This window comes from Tiliqua scincoides, chromosome 1 (genome assembly GCF_035046505.1).
Source record: "Tiliqua scincoides isolate rTilSci1 chromosome 1, rTilSci1.hap2, whole genome shotgun sequence".
NCBI classification, from domain to species: domain Eukaryota; kingdom Metazoa; phylum Chordata; class Lepidosauria; order Squamata; family Scincidae; genus Tiliqua; species Tiliqua scincoides.
The window spans coordinates 3,029,150-3,047,519 of NC_089821.1; the positions used below are offsets into that span (position 1 = coordinate 3,029,150).

Genomic DNA, 18,370 nt, shown 5'->3' on the forward strand with positions numbered 1-18,370 from the left:
GAACCAAAACAAAGACAACCCTTTTCATTTGACTTAGTCAAACAGGGCACATTGTTTAATGCTTGTTTCTTTTGATCTTGATCACATCAAGACCGTCTCGAAGGAAACCCAATGGCTGCCACTTGAAAATCTCTTTACCACAACGCTGAGTCTTCTATGGCAGAGGCATTCACATATTAGAGGCATCTTAATAAAGATGCAAAGGAAAAAAATACACATCTTGGAAGAAGACAAAATGGCAGGCAACTGGTACTTCAGCTCTCTGAAGGCAAACATAAAAAAATATCTTTGACATGAAAGAATAAGTCAAGTTAAAGAGAAAGGGGATGAGTGGGGACCATCGTACTGAGAGAATAAGCTGACCTGCTCAAATTCAAAGTGCTAGAATTAAAGGTCTAAATTAAAACACAGTCTATGCCTCAGAGTTTAACACTGAACACAGTAGGTGGTCGTATTTCAATCCTCCTTCCGTTCCAGTGTCTGTGCGGCATGGATGCCGTTGCTGTACACGGGGAACGGGAGGGTGGAGAAGAGTCCTTCGGCGGTTGTGAACACATTCCCTGCAGGCATTTGGGTCAGGCTGGCCGCGCTCACAGCACTTCCAAACGGCCCTGACATATTGAGTCGGTGGACATGGTGGTAGAGCATTTCCATCGGCGTCTTCGGATCCAGGCCAAAGCCGGGGCTGTTAACATCCACAAAATTAACAGTGTGGGCGTTGGGGAGGAGATTGCCCTGCATAGCTAAAGTCACTTCAGCTGGAGCGTAGCGGATAGTGCCAGTGGTGTAGACCCTCTGCGCGGCCGTGCTGGTGGCGGCAAGGGTTCCGGTTACCCTGTGAACCAAAGGGAGGACCACGTTGCCTGCCTGCAGCCTCTGGAGCGCCTCCAGGTCCCCAGTGTACAACAAAGAGTTGGAAGTGCTGGGGCCTCCTGGATGCTTGTCCCGCGGAGACGCCGACAGAGGGGGGGACAAAGGGTCGGAGGAGACGGGAGCCAAGGCGGAGCTGGACGAGGTGCTGAACTGAGATTTGCGGCTGGCAGTATTTTCAGTCCCTGGCGGGGTGAGGACAGAGTCTGGAATGGAGACGTGTAAACTACTGCTGGCTTGGGGGGAGGGGAAGTGCTCTGAGTTGGGGGGCTTGGTCATACTGTAGGGCGATTCGTTCCTTGAGATTTCCCGGTTGGGCGGGTAGTTCCAAATACTGCTATCGTTATCAAAATTGATAGGTTCGGAAATCTCGGTTTTGATTTTGAGCACTGAGGCACTGTTTGGTGACGAGAGCAGCTGGGGCGGGTCCACCAACGCGGAGTCAAGTCCGCTGGGGCTCGAGGTGCTGGACAGCCGCCTGCGGGTCATGCTGCCTCCTTTCTGCTTTTTCCTCCTCTTTTTCCTCTTCTGATGCTTGCTGGAAGACTGGGCGTTCGCTTCCCCTGCGCTGTCGGAGTCCTTAGCGCTGTCCGAAGTCAACGACTCGCAATTCTGCAGCCGCAGGTCGGACTCGCTCTCCACGTAGTGCTCCACCTTGATCTGCATGGAACCAAGAGTGCCAAAGCTGTCCTCCGGGGCCTTTTGGTTCTCAAAGTCCGAATTCTCAAAGCTGTCGTCGCTGTCTCTGCTGTCCTGGTTGCTGGAGCTGTTCCCATCCTCGTTACAGTTCATCTCGTTATCCGACTGATTCCCAGACTTCTTGCGGTCCGACTCAGGGTCTTCGCTGTTTTCAGACTGGTTTCCTTTTTCATCCGACTTTGAATTCTCATTGTCCTCTAAACAGAGAGAAAAGTGGGAAAAAAATGTCAGGGAGAATAATGGGGTGAGACAATTTAACCTCTGCTTAGAAGCTCGCCAACCGCCAACGAGCTATTATTGCAGGCAAGATCTCTGGCAAACGGATCTGACACAATGCGCACCCGTTCACGCACAATACCGCAGGTCAAGAAATATCAGACGGAGAGATCTGGCTATCACCAAGGGCACAATCCTAAGCAGGTCTACTCAGAAGTAAGTCCTATTGTGTTCAATGGGACTTACTCCCAGGAAAGTGAGGTTAGGATTGCAGCCTAAACGTCTTCCAATTCAGCAAGGGCAGAAGAAGTGGGTGAAGGTTTTGGCACGTAGCAGGATTAACGTTTTGAGGGGCATGCTGAAATACTACATCAAATGCAGGTGTGTGGTGCGTTGCTTAAGGACCTTCCGCCTAACCGCCCACAGGAGGATGATCACAGCACAAGAAAGAGGGTCTTCAGTAGCCTGCTCAGCAAGTGTGTGTTTACACAATGGACTTACTTCTGAGTGAACACCATGGGCTGACCCCTGCTAATTGGGTAAGAGGCACTTTTTCAAGTGGGTGCTCTTTTTTTAGCAGGGGGAGAGTAACTGGCCCACCTCACCCCAGTACTGTCTCTTCTAGTGGCTGTCTGCTGGTATTCCTTGGCATCTTTTTAGATTGTGAGCCCTTTTGGGACAGGGAGCCATTTAGTTATTTGATTTTTCTCTGTAAACCGCTTTGGGAACTTTTAGTTGAAAAGCGGTATATAAATACTGTTAATAATAATAATTAATAATAAACAAGACTGTTTTCCAAAACCTCCAGTCATTGAGTAGGATGAGAGAAAGGAAAGCCACTGCATTTGCCCCCACCCAAAAGCCTCCTTCCCTCACTCCACACTGAGACCACTGCTGGTCGGGGGTGGGAGGTGGTCCTACCCCAGTGGCATCTTCACATGCATCCTTTTACCTTCTCCCACCATATAAATACCCACAAACCAGACCTTCTCTTCACTGTTCTGCATCTGGTCCTCTTCCCGCAGGGAGCGCACATTCTCTGACAGTATGCCTGCAAATCTGTCTCTAAAGATGGAGGCTTTGGCTGTTATGAGGGTTTGGCTCTTACGGCAGTGGCTGCTGGTAGACCCACCCCCACATTCATATCATATGCAGTTAACAGTGCAATCTTGTATACACCATGTATACTCAGAAGTAAGTCCCACTGAATTCAATTAGACTTACTCCCAGGTAAGAGCAGATGGCCATCTAAAGGTCTAATCCTAATAGCACCTAGTGCTGCCCGAATGAGCATTCTGGTAATGCTAAGCAATTTCCATTGTGACACGCCAGAGCACGTGGTACCTGTTCCCCAGGTAGGATTGTGTGGGAGGGAGACGGGGTGGGTGGGAGGGAGTGGGCAGAATGAGATGGGAGGGTTGATCAGGACTGGGAAAAGGCCGGGTTCGAGAGCATCATGTCTGCTGAATCCAAGTCCCCTTCCTGGGTTTAATCTGCCTTCACAGGTCCGCGCAGACGTGCGCCACTGATATTGCTGACACAGGTCTGAGAAGACCCCCTGGGGGTGGGGAGGCAGACATGATTTGGGCTTCAGCTAGGGCATTGTTATAGCTGTCCTTAAAAAAACACCTGGCTAATTGTGCATACCTATGCAGGACAGGGACAAAATGTTCACAGAATACATAGGAGGGGCCTGGCTTCAGGACCTAGCCTGCGTTTGGGGTCTTGCTTGTCAGATTGTCCTCTTTGACTATTGTGGGGATCAAAGTGTCCACTGTGTGTAGAAGCTCTAGGACTCATCTATTTCTCGATTCATGCCTATTCCACTAAAAAACTGTCTTCTTATAAGGTAACCAGCTCACTGATTCCTCCAGGACCCAATCCTATCCAGCTTTCCAGCACTGATGCAGCCATGCCAGCAGGGGCAGTCACAGAAGCCTCCTCAAGGTAAGGGGGCATTTGTTCCCTTAGCTCAGGGCTTGCAGCTGCATCAGTGCTGGAAAATTGGATAGACTGGGCCCTAACTATTTGTGTAGTCACCTAATTGTGACTATTTGCATAGTCACCAGAAACATCTCATGCAGTTTCCGTTGTCATGATTTCATATGTTTAGTAGTAAATCATAGTAATAGGTAGCTTGTATTTTTAGGCATTTAATCCACAGTCACAACATTCCTGTGAAACTTGCAAAAAGTCACTACCTCTGTAAGAAAATGCTGTATTTGTACTAGCAAACACTCACCCAATCAACCTCATTATCCCCAAACCCTGCAGAAGTGAAAAATCTGATGCAAAGGAGAAGCTACTGGATGATAATTACAGCTCATTAACTGCCAGTGTTTAAGACCTGTAATAGTATTCTAAAGCCACAAACAAAGTCTGATGCAAAAGAAAGCTCTGTTGTCATACAGAAAGCTCACAACATTTGTAGATAGCTTTACTTCAAGGGAGCCTGGGCAGATCAGGCTTTGATACAGTAGAACCATCGATAGGAATCATCAGATTCACTGACATGTGGTGAATCCGCAATCCCTAACTTGGCTGTGCAGCATGTGTGTGTGTGTGTGTGTGTGTGTGTGTGTGTGTGTGTGTGTGCGCGCGCGCGCGCGCGTGTGTGTGTGGATAATCAGTGGCATCACGAGGGTTTGTGTGACCCAGTGCAGGAGGCTTGTGCATCACCCCCAAGATGGACCTCCTACCATGCAGTAGTCAGGACAATGCCCCATGTGGTGGGCAAAGTGATGTGCCATTGCCCCACTCCGCTGGTTTATTGGCTATAACATTTGATAGAATAGAAGGATTTCAATGCGGTTTGTTTCATTGCACTCTGCATGAAATTCTGCATCAGATGACATATAACATGTTGGTTTTATTTGAAAATACCAAGATTTTAAACATTTTGGTCAACGGAGCTATCACCACCACCCCCCGTGTGCGTCACCCAGTGCTGTTTGCACCCTGCTAGTGACGCCACTGGGAAGAATCCCTAAAAGACACAGAGCAACACAACAGGGGAATGCCTTGGTTACCTGAGTTGTCCTTCGAGTCTGATTCTGAATCTGAGGTCTCAGAGGATTCCGAGGTTTTCTCCGGCAGGTGAGGAAGCTGTGCAATATCCATCGGGGTGTCCTTATACTCCGGGTTGCTGCAGAAGAAATGGGATGGCAAATATAAGCACAAATGTACGATTTGCAGTTTGATAGTTTTCTTCACTTTCTTCTCTCAAATCTCTGGAGCGCAGAATGTAAAGAGAGAGCACAGCAAAGCAAACATGAAAATATACACATCTTCTTTCAGTTCTGTAGAGCAGAAGTTTTATGGAGAGACTCCTTTTAATACGACTATCAAATATTTATACCCATCCAAGATCTGCTCTTGCTCAGGTCTCTAAAATGCCAGAAACCCTGTATTTAATCAGGCAGCAGACTGTATCTGTGGTCTAAAAAGACGTCACTGCTTTGCAACCAGCGCGACAAACACTGCAACAGCATTTCTGCCATTATGATCAGTGCCTGCTACTCCTTCAACTCCCCCATTCTCTCTCTCTCTCTGCATAACTTGCAGAAGTTTTGTGCAGTTGTGTAGTTACTTTTCTCTATGTACTTTACTTCTCTCTACTTTTCTCCATTTTTACCACTTGCCATTGGAGCCATTGTGGGCAGTGATGGCAAAGTGCAGGACAAGACACATGGGAGGGGCTGCTTCTCGCACCTGCAATACTTGCTGCGCCACCCCCGTAGCTATGCTACTGCTGCAGATCACCTTCTGTGAGGAAGGAGTGCTCACAAGATCAACTTCCCTACACCTGTAAATTGATCTGTGATGTTGCAGGAGTTGCCAAGAGCGGCAGGGACATTATAATGCATGAATCAGCTAAAAAAGGTGTGTGCTTTAACAGTCACTGCCAGGGTAACCAAACACCGAGTATCAAGAAAGCCCTGCACCGTCGCTGGATGCAAACAGAGGGTTACTATCATTGCCAAAGCATGTGCCTGAAATCCTCTGAAAGGGCTGGAAACAGTCCACAGATCTACCCACAGATCTCTCATTTCGATGCTTCATAACGCTAAATTATAGATTAGCTGGTCTGTTTGCCTTTTGCCTGAAAGCCAGCAGAGAGCCAAACAAAACCTTTGCTTATGAACACTTCACATTTGCTCGTGCTGAGCAGCCCCCCCCGCCAACTGTTGGCAAGAAGACTCAGTGCAAGAAAAGCCTAAAGAGCTCTCAGATCTGGACAGAAGCACCTTGGCAGGGGAATCACTTCTCCCCATGGCATGCTTGGCTTCTCCCTTTGTTTCATATGATAAATATCAATATTGACTGCAAACCTTTTTCATAAGCCTGCATTCTGACATGGGGGGAGACAGAATCAGGTGTGGGCTTCTCTGTGCAAAAAGAATCAGGCTCTACTTCCATCCTCCCCAGTTTTGCCCCTTTAACGAACACGTTCAGCCTTCTGAGGACCTCTCCCCTTTTGCTCCCCCTCCTGCTGCTTCAGACTGGCTGTCTACTTTTGCTTTCTAAGAGCCTCCCACACTTACCTGCTAAAACATTTGTTGGGTGCTTGCTTATTTATGTTCTTTTTGGGACATCTCAAAAACTGGTTCAAGGGTGTGTGTGTGTGTGTGTGTGTGTGTGTGTGTGTGTGTGTGTGTGTGTGTGTGTGTGTGTGTGTGTGTGTATTCATGTTGGACAGAAGGACCAGCCATCCAGTACAGGGAACGACACTGCTTTAAGAAGTGGAAGGGGAGAGGTGGTTTGGGGGCTGACACAAGGACTGGTCCATCAGCAATCTGCAAATCTGTCTTCTGCTGAAGGCTTGCCCGGAGTTTGTTCTGATGGAGAAGGTGTGCCAACATGCAGGAATTCCAATTTCCCCCTTTTGCTCCATAACTGCAGCAAAGGGAGGCCTTGGCAACCAGAGGCCTGCACCAAAGGCAGCCTCCCCCCCCCCCCAGTCACTTTCCCAAAGAGCACAAGAAATCATGCATGCTTTTCTCTGCTGCTTCGGATTCCAAGTGGCTTGCAGTAGACATTGGTGGAGACCCTCTCCTACTCTGCCATCCATTCTGGTTTAGCACCCCCAGAATCTGCTCACAGTTCTCTTGTTTACCAATAGACAGCATCCAGCATTTCATCACACTCTAGTGCAATCACAAACCAAAACCCAAGATGAAGAAAGGAGCAGGCTGGATTCTCAGTAGTCAGGACTCTGAGTGGGGAGAAGCTTTCACCTCCACCCCCCCCCACGATACTCTCTGCAGCTAGGGGGCTCTCTTGTGATGATGACAGCACTGGACCTTTTCTGGCAGGGAGGATACACAGAGAAGTCTATGTGCTTCTATGCAGAGGGTGTGCAATAATGCATGTGCAGTGCTGACTGAAGGTTGCCAACAAGTGCTGATGTCTAACGTTCTGCTGATAATTGCTTGACAGAGGAAGACGGGCTGATTGCAGAGAGAGGGGGGGGGAGAAGAACTGGACTCAGAATAAGTTTTGTCTGAGCCCACTCTGTCCACAATGATCTATTCCAGGGGCTTCAGTGGTTTTTCCCCCTCTTTGGCAAATAGTAGTCCTGGGGCCAGCAAGCAGAGAATCGGGGTGGGGGGGGAGAAGGGCGGGTTGCAGCAGAGGTGGAATACAATTTAAGCTCCCCCCTCTCCTCTTGTGTGAGGCCCAATCCGACAGCTACTTAACACTTTAAAAAATAAGCATTTGGCAAGCACAGCTTTAAAGTCACATTTAGTTTGACGCAGAGGATTAATCTGAATATCAAAAAGGCAGCACAGGAAGGGTGGTTCAGTGTCTCACTCCTGTGCCACAATCCTGATCTGGATCGAGCTCCTGAAGCAAAATTATGCAGGGGATGGACAGAGTGGATAGGGAGATGCTCTTTACACTCTCACATAATACCAGAACCAGGGGACATCCACTAAAATTGAGTGTTGGGCGGGTTAGGACAGACAGAAGAAAATATTTCTTTACTCAGCGTGTGGTCGGTCTGTGGAACTCCTTGCCACAGGATGTGGTGATGGCGTCTAGCCTAGACACCTTTAAAAGGGGATTGGACAAGTTTCTGGAGTTAAAATCCATTACGGGGTACAAGCCATGATGTGTATGCGCAACCTCCTGATTTTAGAAATGGGTTATGTCAGAATGCCAGATGCAAGGGAGGGCACCAGGATGAGGACTCTTGTTGTCTGGTGTGCTCCCTGGGGCACTTGGTGGGCCGCTGTGAGATACAGGAAGCTGGACTAGATGGGCCTATGGCCTGATCCAGTGGGGCTGTTCTTATGTTCTTAACTACAATTACCAGGAGGCCTTGCAGGTCTCTTGTTATCTGGTGTGCTCCCTGGGGCATTTGGTGGGCCGCCGTGAGATCCAGGAAGCTGGACTAGATGGGCCTATGGTCTGATCCAGTGGGGCTGTTCTTATGTAAGGAAAGTGGCTGTCTGTGCCCGTCGCAGTTTCTCTCTCAGGACAGGTAACCCTGAAGATTGGGCTTCAGGAGCCCAGTCTAACTGGGACAGCATGGGGGGGGGGTTAAGGCCCACTTCCTCTGCACAACCAGCCCTGATCAATTCCCTGGCTGCTTGGAAAAAAAAAAATTAAAAGGGGAAATATGATTATGTAATTTGACCTCAAGTACTAAGTTTTAAGACAAATTCTGTACTGCAGTAATGCCCACAATAAACAGATTCTCTGAAACGGCCAAAGAATGAAAATGACTCTTCTAGGAGCAATGTCAAACATGTGCTGGGTTGATTGCTCCAGGCTTCTCTCCAGACTTCATCAATAGCCAAAGGCATTCTGGTAGCAGGGGATGGCTGCAACTCAGCTCTGTAATAAAGTAATTCAGAAGTGAAATCAACGCCTCCACTTCGAGCAATGCCCAGATTCTGACAAGACCATGAGCAACTTTCTGTGATCCACTAGTGGGCCAGGCAGTGATCCTGAGCTCACTCCCACTGCAAGGGTGGCTTGATTTTCTCTTAAACCAGTCTGAATGACTCATGCAATGACAACAGCAAGGCAGGGAATGAAACTGACAGGAAGATATACCTCAGCAGGTAATTGACCCAGATGATGTTCTTCTCATTTGCATTCTTGGCATTGATCGCGATGGTGGCACTAGACTGGATCCAAATATAACCCCCATTCTTCTGCATCCAGCGGTAGTATTTTGTCACACACTGACCCTTGTTCAGCACTGCATTGAGGGAAACAAAAGGAAAGAGGGGAGCGGTTAGTGCTGCGTTTAAAGGGGACTCTCCCCTGCAAAGAGAGTGCGACACATCAGCAGGGACAGAAGGGCTTTGTGTCACCACATTTAACAGGATGCATTCTTGCAACGACAAATACATTCAGCCATTTACCAGCGTGTTGGCAGAGAAGCAGGGGATGCCTCCATTTGTAGTGCGATTTTAATCTGCAGTTGGCAGCTCGAGTCAGTGAAGAAGAGCAGAAAGGAGAACAGATCTCATGGAGCCCTGAATCCTGCATGGACATTTCCAGTGCACTTAACATCAAATTGTTTAAAAAAAAAAGTAAATTACATTTCTATGTGATTTATTCATAGCTCCTGGGTAAACCTTTTTGAGATTCTGGCTATTTGAAAGGTTTGGGAAGATACTGTACCCTGGTTCTTTGATCATTTTCCTTCATTGCCGGCAATATCAACTAGTGCACTTACACATCTGCTTCTTTTGATCTTGTCAAACAGAATTTACAGTCCTCAGACGAGCCAAATCTCCAGTGGTCAGTAGGGGGAACGTCTGCGGAGACTTTGCTTAATACCAGAGCAAAATAAATCCACCAAAGTGCTGGCGAAGGGAACGGTGGCCTCAGGGAGGTGCAGAATCGAGCACATTAACAGCCAAGAGCCTCCCCGCGCAATGTCTGAAAAGAGGTGCCGAAGTGGGTGGACAAGTCACAATTGGCTCAGTGAAACTGTCTTTGGGAAGGAGAAACCACAAAAATTTCACTAGGCAGATGTTTGCTTGTTTCCAAGCAGCATGTGGCCAAGTGAAAACTGTGACATATCGGGAGACTTTCATCTTAGTGGAAGGGGAAAAGCCGCACATCACTGGCTGGAATAAAGTCATGTATGTGTTTGGCATACACTTGGAGAACGTGGTTGCTCTCCTGGTGACTCCAGCCCTTACATTTTTCTCCGGTCTGTCACTGCGCTTCATCCTGAACACTCTCGCGCACTAGAGGGCAGTATGCCTTCACATACATCTCCGGTTTTGGCATGTCCTTGTCTCCGTCTGCTAAAATGAAAAACCTCTAACTGCTGTAATAAATTTGGCTAAATTAGCTGCTAAATGGTTATCTCAAGTAATATGTATTTGCATTAATCATCTTGCTCTAAACCAGAACAAGCCAGAGTCCTAAAGACGTAGTAAATTCATATTGTCCATTTAATTATGGCTAATAAGTGCTTCATATACAACAGTTTCATGAAGTACATTTTGATTTTCTGTTCTTTTCTTTTTTGGGGAGGGGGGGAAGGAGGTGAGTGAAGAGGAAGAAAAGAAGCCACTTGGGGAGGAAAATGGGATTTGAACCTGTCAAAGTTCCAACTTTATTAAAGTGGACTGTACCTTTGAAGTTAGCCTCGACCTCCAAATCAAGAAAAGGGTACAGAGGTAATTGATAGAAATCAGTATCTAAACCAAGATATTCGTACCTAAACTTATACAAATAGGACCCCCCTCCAATATGTCGGCAGAAAAGGAAGAGGAGGGCAGGCAAGCCGAACATTCTCCTTCATTTTACTATCCCTTTCCAACTTTCCCTCCCTCATGTTTTTTTTTTTTTTTAAAAGCTGGCACTAGAGATAGCAGGAGGGATAGCACCTGGTTAGAGATAGCAGGAGGGATAGCACCTGGTTCAAGTACAAGGTATGTGGTGGGTCTTCCCCGCTGTGGCTCAATGGAGCTGGTTTGGGGGAGATCTGCCGCTTCCGTGCCCCTCTGCTAGAGCCAGAAAGTTGACACCTTAAGCAAGGGCTCTCCAGTCCCTACAGTGCTACTAGATTGAATGGTGTTTGCGTGTGCTTGTCCTGCTCCCGTCCACGCTGAAGTCATTGCTAAGGCTCATCTTGGGCTCTGAGAATTGACAGCTCAGCAGATAACATGCTTCAGTCTGTCTGAATAACAGAGGGAGGGTTGTGTCTGCTCCATTCAGCCAATGCCCAATCCTTTAGGCAGTAAAGCCTGGCTCCCTATTCTGGAGGTGGTGGGGGGTGGGGCTTGGAGAAGGCAAACTGAGGAAGGTCATCTTCTGACATTGGCTCTCTTCCCTTCTTTGGGCTGCCTCCAGGCTGAAGGGAAACAAGTATTTGCTGAACTGCCACTCCAGTGCCAGGGCTGGGCCCGCTGAAGGTTCATGCCCGAGACTGCTCTATGTTGCCTAGATAAACTGGCAACATGAGGACATGCGCCATGCATAGCCCTCAGTCCCCAGTCACTTGGGAGTTTCAACAGATGGAGGACTCTTTGAAACAAACAAGCAAACAAAACCACAGGATTTCCCCCACACCTTATGAGTCACTCTTGTTCCCTAGAGTCCTGCCCCTTCCCCTATGTTTGCACCCAACACACCCATGTATGAGGCACTGACTATTTTAATGAGGGAGTGGTCTCGGAAGCTAAGCAGGGTCAGGCCTGGTTAGTACTTGGATGGGAGACTGCCTGGGAATACCGGGTGCTGTAGGCTTATACCATAGTCTTTCCAGACTGAAGGTTGCCAACCAGTGACACATCTGTAATCTAACTAGATAGAGGAAGGAACAGGAACAGACCTACTTTGTGTGTGTGTGGGGGGGTGGACTAATTTTGACCCTCAACACTTTATGACAAAGAGTTTTGACATTACAATAAATTGACAGAAATGAAATTTCAAATGCTCAGACAGTTCTATTTTGTAGAAGCAGCAAAACATTTGCAATTTGGGTTAGGGTGTTTTGTAAACAAGCGGAAGCTGACTGGATTTCTGCATTTATATCTAATCAAAAGGCACTTTGCTTTTCTGGTATTCATGTCTAAGACACATGCGGATTCTCCGAACACTAAACTGTGGGGCTAAGCAAAAATCTGGCAAGATACTAACGACCAACCACACAGCTCTTCTGTCAAACCATCGCTGCATAGAGGTTGAGACGGCAATTCTAGGCAAATTCTTCAGAATTGGTAATTGTTCTGATTGAGGTTAGAGAAAAAGTGGAAGGGAAGTTCTTTGTAAGAGAATATTTAGCTCTGGGGAAATAGTGAGGTTTTGAACAACTGTTGACGGTGAAACTAGGGAGTAACAGACTATGAGGAACAGACTATGAGGAAAACAAAGACCTCACAAGTTCTAGGTGGAAACAAACATGCACCTCTTTCAAATATACACACTTCAGACTTTGTTAACAGTCTCTTCTTTACAGTTAGCAAAGAATCCTCACAGCTTTCCTGTGAACTATTGCATTTCTTAATGTCAAGGGACTGAGGCAATAGGAATTTGAATACTTGCAAGAATCCCCATGGTTTCAAAGGACGAGCTGCTGAACTCAGAGGTAGTGCTCAGCCATCATAACAGAAGCCATTCCTGGACCCCCCTTGAATACTGAAATCCGTGGATAATCAAATCTGCAGGTGGGGCCCCTCAAAGGACCTCTGGATGTGACTGGAAGTGCATTCCAGTCGTGTCTGGAGGTGTCCTGAGGAGTTCAAAGGTTGTGCATGGCTTCTGAGAGGTATATCCAGTTTTCTGTCAAAACAAAGGTGTGCAAGCTCCCCATTCCTCAGAACACCTCTCAGGTGGAGTGCATGAGGAAAGGGTTGAATATCCTCTCTTTATCTGTCCTAATTCTAATCCTGACTCCCCCTACCCCAAGTGGCTGCTGTTTAGTTAAAAGCAAAACAAACACATGCCACAAATGCCGGCCCAAAGTATGTGTTTAGCACTACAGTGGTTTATCACTTCCTTGAGAGAGGAGCTTACTTTATCTCATCATGATACCTTTTCCATGTACTAGTTTATCCACTTTCATATGCTGAAAGCTGTAAATATGGAGCATATATGGAGTGCACGCACGCACGCACGCGCACACACACACACACACACACACACACACACACACACACTTTTGTTCTAAAAAACAATTTTGTTGCTGCCACCAATCTAGTTTGCCCAAGTCCGTAATTTCAACAAATCAGGAGATGATCCCACTTTTCACAATTGGTGTAGCTGTCAGTTATGTTCATGGGAATAAGGATGCATTACCTTATTAACTGGGAGTAAGTCTCATTAAACTCAATGGGACTTACTTCTGTGTAGACATGGTAGGATTGCACTGTTACACACGTGCAGGGAAGGGTGAAAAATCCTCCAAAACAAAACCAAATCAGGAGAAAAGGATAAAACAAAGCAAAGTGTTACGTTTGTAGTGTAAGCTTTTGGTCTCATAGGTGACATGAATAACGTTTAATTTAGGAAAATCACCAGTAAGTGTCATTGGCAATGGAATTACACAACAACAACAACAACAACAACAACAACTTCCAAAGACAGTACCTTAAAATTTACTGAATCGAAAGAAAATTACCAATAACTAGCTTTCCCTACCAAGTGACCTTTCCATTGCTATTCCCTAAAAACTGACTGCAATGTTTTGCTGAATTATTTTACAATGTTATCCCTTATTTTGCTTGGCCCTGGAGGTTCGCAGGCAAAAGACATATATTGTGTCATACGAAGAATGTATAAAACCTGTCCAGTTTATTTTGGTGCCAACATACTATGGCACAGTCCACCATTTCTAACTAAGGGAGGCCAGCTTGTTTGTGAATTTTGTTTGCAATGAAAGAACAGAAAAAAACTCCCACTCTTCGCAGTGACAAAATCCTGTTAGTAAAAAGAAACAGATCAGTACATGTTTGTTTCCAGAAATATGTTTTTAAAAGAACACGGTTTCATCCTGTAAGGCTGTTCCGAGAAATCAAAGCCAGAAGCTTCTAAACAGAGAGTTGTGTTTTATAAGACGGAAGTAGTTTAATTCAGTTTGAAGAGGAGATGAAGAAATCTCATATCAAACGCAGCCTTTTAAGGCAAAAGAGCTGACAATAGGACATTTCAGTCGAGTACAAATGCATTTAAAAGCTACGGTATACTGTGTATTCAGGTAAGTATAGAGTAAATAGGAAATGATGAGATCAGCTTCCAGTTAAAGCTTCACAGCCTTGCAGCTTCACAAAGAGCCTCATTATGGTGGGGGAAATTTGGAGCTGGCATCTGTGCTATTTACCGCTCCGGCAAAAATGCCCTTATAAACGAGCAGGGAACACTGATATTCAATTTGTCCTGCTATGAAAATATTGTTAATTTATCAGAAGGGGGGAAAAGCAGCTCTGCTTAATGCCACAGTTGGACACTTAGCAGTAAATACCGGCTCTCTTTTTACATTCACAAAACTGGCAGATGAAACATGAAAAGGAATACTGACTCTTTAATCTCCTCTTCTCCACCTAAGGCCCAAGGCAAGCTGACAGGGTAACTTCATTCTGGAAACAGAGGAGGTTTTTTAAAAAATAGAAAAAAAAAATTCTGGATTACTTTTTCTTCTGCTTTTGAAAACTGTGGACTATAGGGGAATAAAACCTGGCATTGACTTAGAACAAGAACAAGTTACTTTATCTGAAAAGTTACAGTCCTTGATGCTTACAGGAAGGTCATTTTCAAAACCCACGGGGAAAATAGCATCACAGACAGAAAGAGTACATTAAGGATCTTATTTGCTTGAAATAGAGCCAGTATTTCTTTCCTAACAGCTCTGAGAATCAACTGAGCCTTTGATGTTACAGCGGCTTTTCTACAGATTTCGCAATTAGTGAGCTGGATATTTTAAATAGGAGGCATCTACACATTGGGTTTCTGTGCTTAAAAAAAAAGCACTGTATACTATTTAGCAAACTTCCATTATGTTTGACACATCAGCAAAAAAGCCATGGAGGCGAACTAGGCATCATTTCTCTTTTCTGCAAATGATTTCCTTAGGGCCAGTCCGGCCCCTTGAGAAGCAGGCTGGATAGGGAGGAAATCACACCTTCCGCCCCCTCCACTCAGCTTCCCAGCATAAGAGTTGTTCATAAATGCAACCTGGGCCACACTGAAGGATGATGCAGTCCAGAAGAAGGCTCTGACACCTGTGTTTATGAAACAGTGTGAGTCTGCATACCACCCAGATAACTCAGTTCTGGAGTGGTGTATATCTGGTTCCATAACCAGGACTGTCATTTACTTGAAAGAGTCCACCTTAATGAATAAGAGTAATCTGGATTTAGTGGTTTCAGCGTCACAGCCTCTGTAATTTTTGTGCTTGCAAGGTTTCTTTCCATTCCATCCTTACCTGATTAATGATCAACAGCCCAATCCTGTCCACACTTTCCTGGGAGCAAGTCCCATTGACTCTAAAGGGACTTGCTTCTGAGTAGGCATGCATAGGATTGGACTGTAAAACAGCATTCTTGGAGTACGTTTTTAAAATATATATTTTCTTCTCCCTTCTTCTCCTTCTTGTTTCTGCTTAGTAGGAAACAAGATCTCCATGACTCTACTGCATGGTGCTTCCAAGTGATTGTCATGTATTATCTTGATGGACTCCTTCAAGTGGCACACTGGCACCTCTGGAGAACGGAGCGGGTGGCATGCGGAAAGGCAGCCCAGTGAATGCATGGCAGAGGTGAGTTTGGAACTTGGGAGGTTCTGATTCTCAACTCGATCTCAGCCTCTACACCACATCACTTCAATTTACAAGGTATGCTGGAGCACACAAAGTTTCGTTAAAATACTGGGAGAATTTTTTTAGTATTTCCCCATGTACCAAGGTATGACTATATGTATTCCAAAATCCAGCATTACAAAAAGCATTGAACACACAGACATATTTGTTATTGTCGGGCAGGAGGTATGGTCTGATTGTTGAGCTGTCTGCATTTCCTGAAGAGTTAATGAGGAACAACTGTGGTCTTGTTCTGGATGGGAGACAGAGTGCCAGGCTGATAAGATGCTGTCCCCCACTGAGTGACTGTTGAATTGATGAGCCCCCCCCCCATGAGAGTGTGGGAGCAGGAGAGTGTGTGAGAATGTCAGCTGGCAAAGAATGGAGATCAGCCTTGAGGACCTGTATGGGCTTGATATACAGTTGCCTGCACCAGCTCGATGGCCCTCAGCCAGAAGAGATAACCACATCGTGAAGGGAACATCTGGTGAACTGAGTTCTGTGAGTCTTTGCCACAGAACATATTGTAAAAACCCCATTGGAAAATGCTGGTTTAGATTAGTCTACCTATGTAAACCACCTTAAATGCTGTGTGAAAACAGAAGAAGGTGATATATAAATACCTATGTATGCATGTGTGTGTGTGTGTGTGTATGTACCGTATTTTTCGCTCCATAAGACGCACTTTTTCCCCCCAAAAAAGTGGGGGGGGGGAAGTGTGTGCGTCTTATGGAGCGAATACAGCAAAAAAGAGTGCACGTGGGGGACCTTAATGAAGGGGGAATCTTCACGCCAGTTTATGATCCCATTCACCCTAATAAAGGGAGGGATCTTCACGCCGGTTTATGACCCCATTCACCCTAATAAAGGGAGGGATCTTCATGCCGGTTTATGACCCCATTCACCCTAATAAAGGGAGGGATCTTCACGCCAGTTTATGACCCCATTCACCCTAATAAAGGGAGGGATCTTCACGCCAGTTTATGACCCATTCACCCTAATAAAGGGAGGGATCTTCATGCCGGTTTATGACCCATTCACCCTAATAAAGGGAGGGATCTTCATGCCAGTTTATGACCCATTCACCCTAATAAAGGGAGGGATCTTCACGCCAGTTTATGACCCCATTCACCCTAATAAAGGGAGGGATCTTCACGCCAGTTTATGACCCCACTCACCCTAATAAAGGGAGGGATCTTCACGCCAGTTTATGATCCCATTCACCCTAAGAAGGGGGGGATGGTTCAAATGTTATTGTGTTATAGTTTATTAAATATTTTATTACACTATTTGGTTCAGAATATTTTTTTTCCTGTTTTCCTCCTCTAAAAAATATGTGCGTCTTATGGTCAGGTGTGTCTTACGGAGCAAAAAATACGGTATGTATATTTTAGACCCGACATTTTCAAAATTGCACTGTGGCACACCGGTGTGTTGCAAATGGTCTGCAGGTGTGTCATGGGGGTTTGTGGGGAGGGTCATATATTAGTAGGGCCTTTGAGGGATGCAAGCCCAAGCAGGCAATGAGGTGTGCCTTGTCAATTGTAAAAAAAAAAAAAAAATTCTAAAAATATATTGTAAAAAAAAAAGTGTGCCTTGACCATTTTAGCTAAATTTGATAGCACGCGGAGTGAGTCGTGATTCCATTCCACTGATGGAATGCCTTTTGTGACAGGCGCTGACTGATTTATGGCAGTCGGCACTGTCGCAAGGAAGGATTCGAGGATGGACGGCTCTGTGAGGTAAGGATAAGGTTGGGCTGCGAAAAGTTCACAGAAATTCTGAAAACACGTATAGCACCTCAGTGTACTTATTTCAAAAGAAACCAAATTAAGAAAATTAAGGAATTGTCTAACATAATATGGTGCGATAAGTGCCCATTCTTTGCTGAAGTAGTGAAGAATAGCAAAATAGCTTGCTGCATTTTGAAGAATCCGAAGGTCTGATGTTTCCTAAATCTTTTTTATTATTATTATTGTCTGCAGATTCGTTCACTGAAAGAGGAAACAAAAAGCTTTATATTTAATCAAGTTACTTTTTTAATCCTTTTCTATCAGTTGGGTTTAGCTGCGCTGAGCATAATACATATTATTTTTATTCATATATTATAATTGATGCAAATGTTTGGGCAGCATAAAGAGCTTCTTACAGCTCATTTTTGAAAATAATTGTACATTAAACTGTTTTTAAAAAAAAAAATAAAAACCCATATTTTAATCTCTTTTCACAGGTTCTGTGATGATTATATCAAACTATTCCTTTTTCCTAGTGGGATGGATCTAAGGAACTGTCAGCCCAGTCCTTCCTAAATCTCTGTGCAGCAGCACCAGTGCAAGTTACGCTGCATCCCATGGGCAGTTTTCGGCTGCTGGATATCTTCATGGAGTAAAGGCACGTTTGTTCCCTTGCCCCGGAGCAAACCTCAGCAGCCACAACGGGTCCATCACTGGCACAAGCCTGTGTTGATCCATCCAGCTAGATCCAGCTAGATCAGGCCTGGATGGGTGTTTGGATATGGCATGTGCCAGCGCAGGTCAGTGCTCCCCTGCAGAGTCCTATCAGCAAACTCCTGCTCCCATCCTGCCCTCTCCTGCCCCTCCCCCACACTGTTCAACCCCCTCCCTGCCCTCCCCCCACCCCTGTGCTGGACTTACCTGCTCCAGTCCTCCTCCAGACAACCACTGGTGCCATAGGGATGGCTCTGGCCTTCCCACTAGTGTGCCTGGACCTTGCGCTGTTGCAAAGCGCTTTATAGTACTTTTGAGACTGTATATGTCGGCAGAACGCATGTTCTGCCGGTGCAGGCCCTCAATA

General features: G+C 45.8%; 1 protein-coding gene across 1 annotated transcript in view; it reads right to left on the reverse strand.

Annotated features, from left to right (window-relative positions):
* Positions 1–345: 345 nt before the first annotated feature.
* Positions 346–18,370, reverse strand: part of NPAS3 (neuronal PAS domain protein 3) — an 847,937-nt gene continuing 829,912 nt past the window's right edge. Inside the window, exons 11-13 of the mRNA XM_066633763.1 lie at positions 8,851–8,998; positions 4,806–4,930; positions 346–1,766 (exon numbers count right to left, since the gene is read on the reverse strand). Of these exons, the coding sequence (XP_066489860.1) occupies positions 457–1,766; positions 4,806–4,930; positions 8,851–8,998 (1,583 nt within the window). The 3' untranslated portion in view covers positions 346–456. The remainder of the gene's footprint in view (positions 1,767–4,805; positions 4,931–8,850; positions 8,999–18,370) is intronic.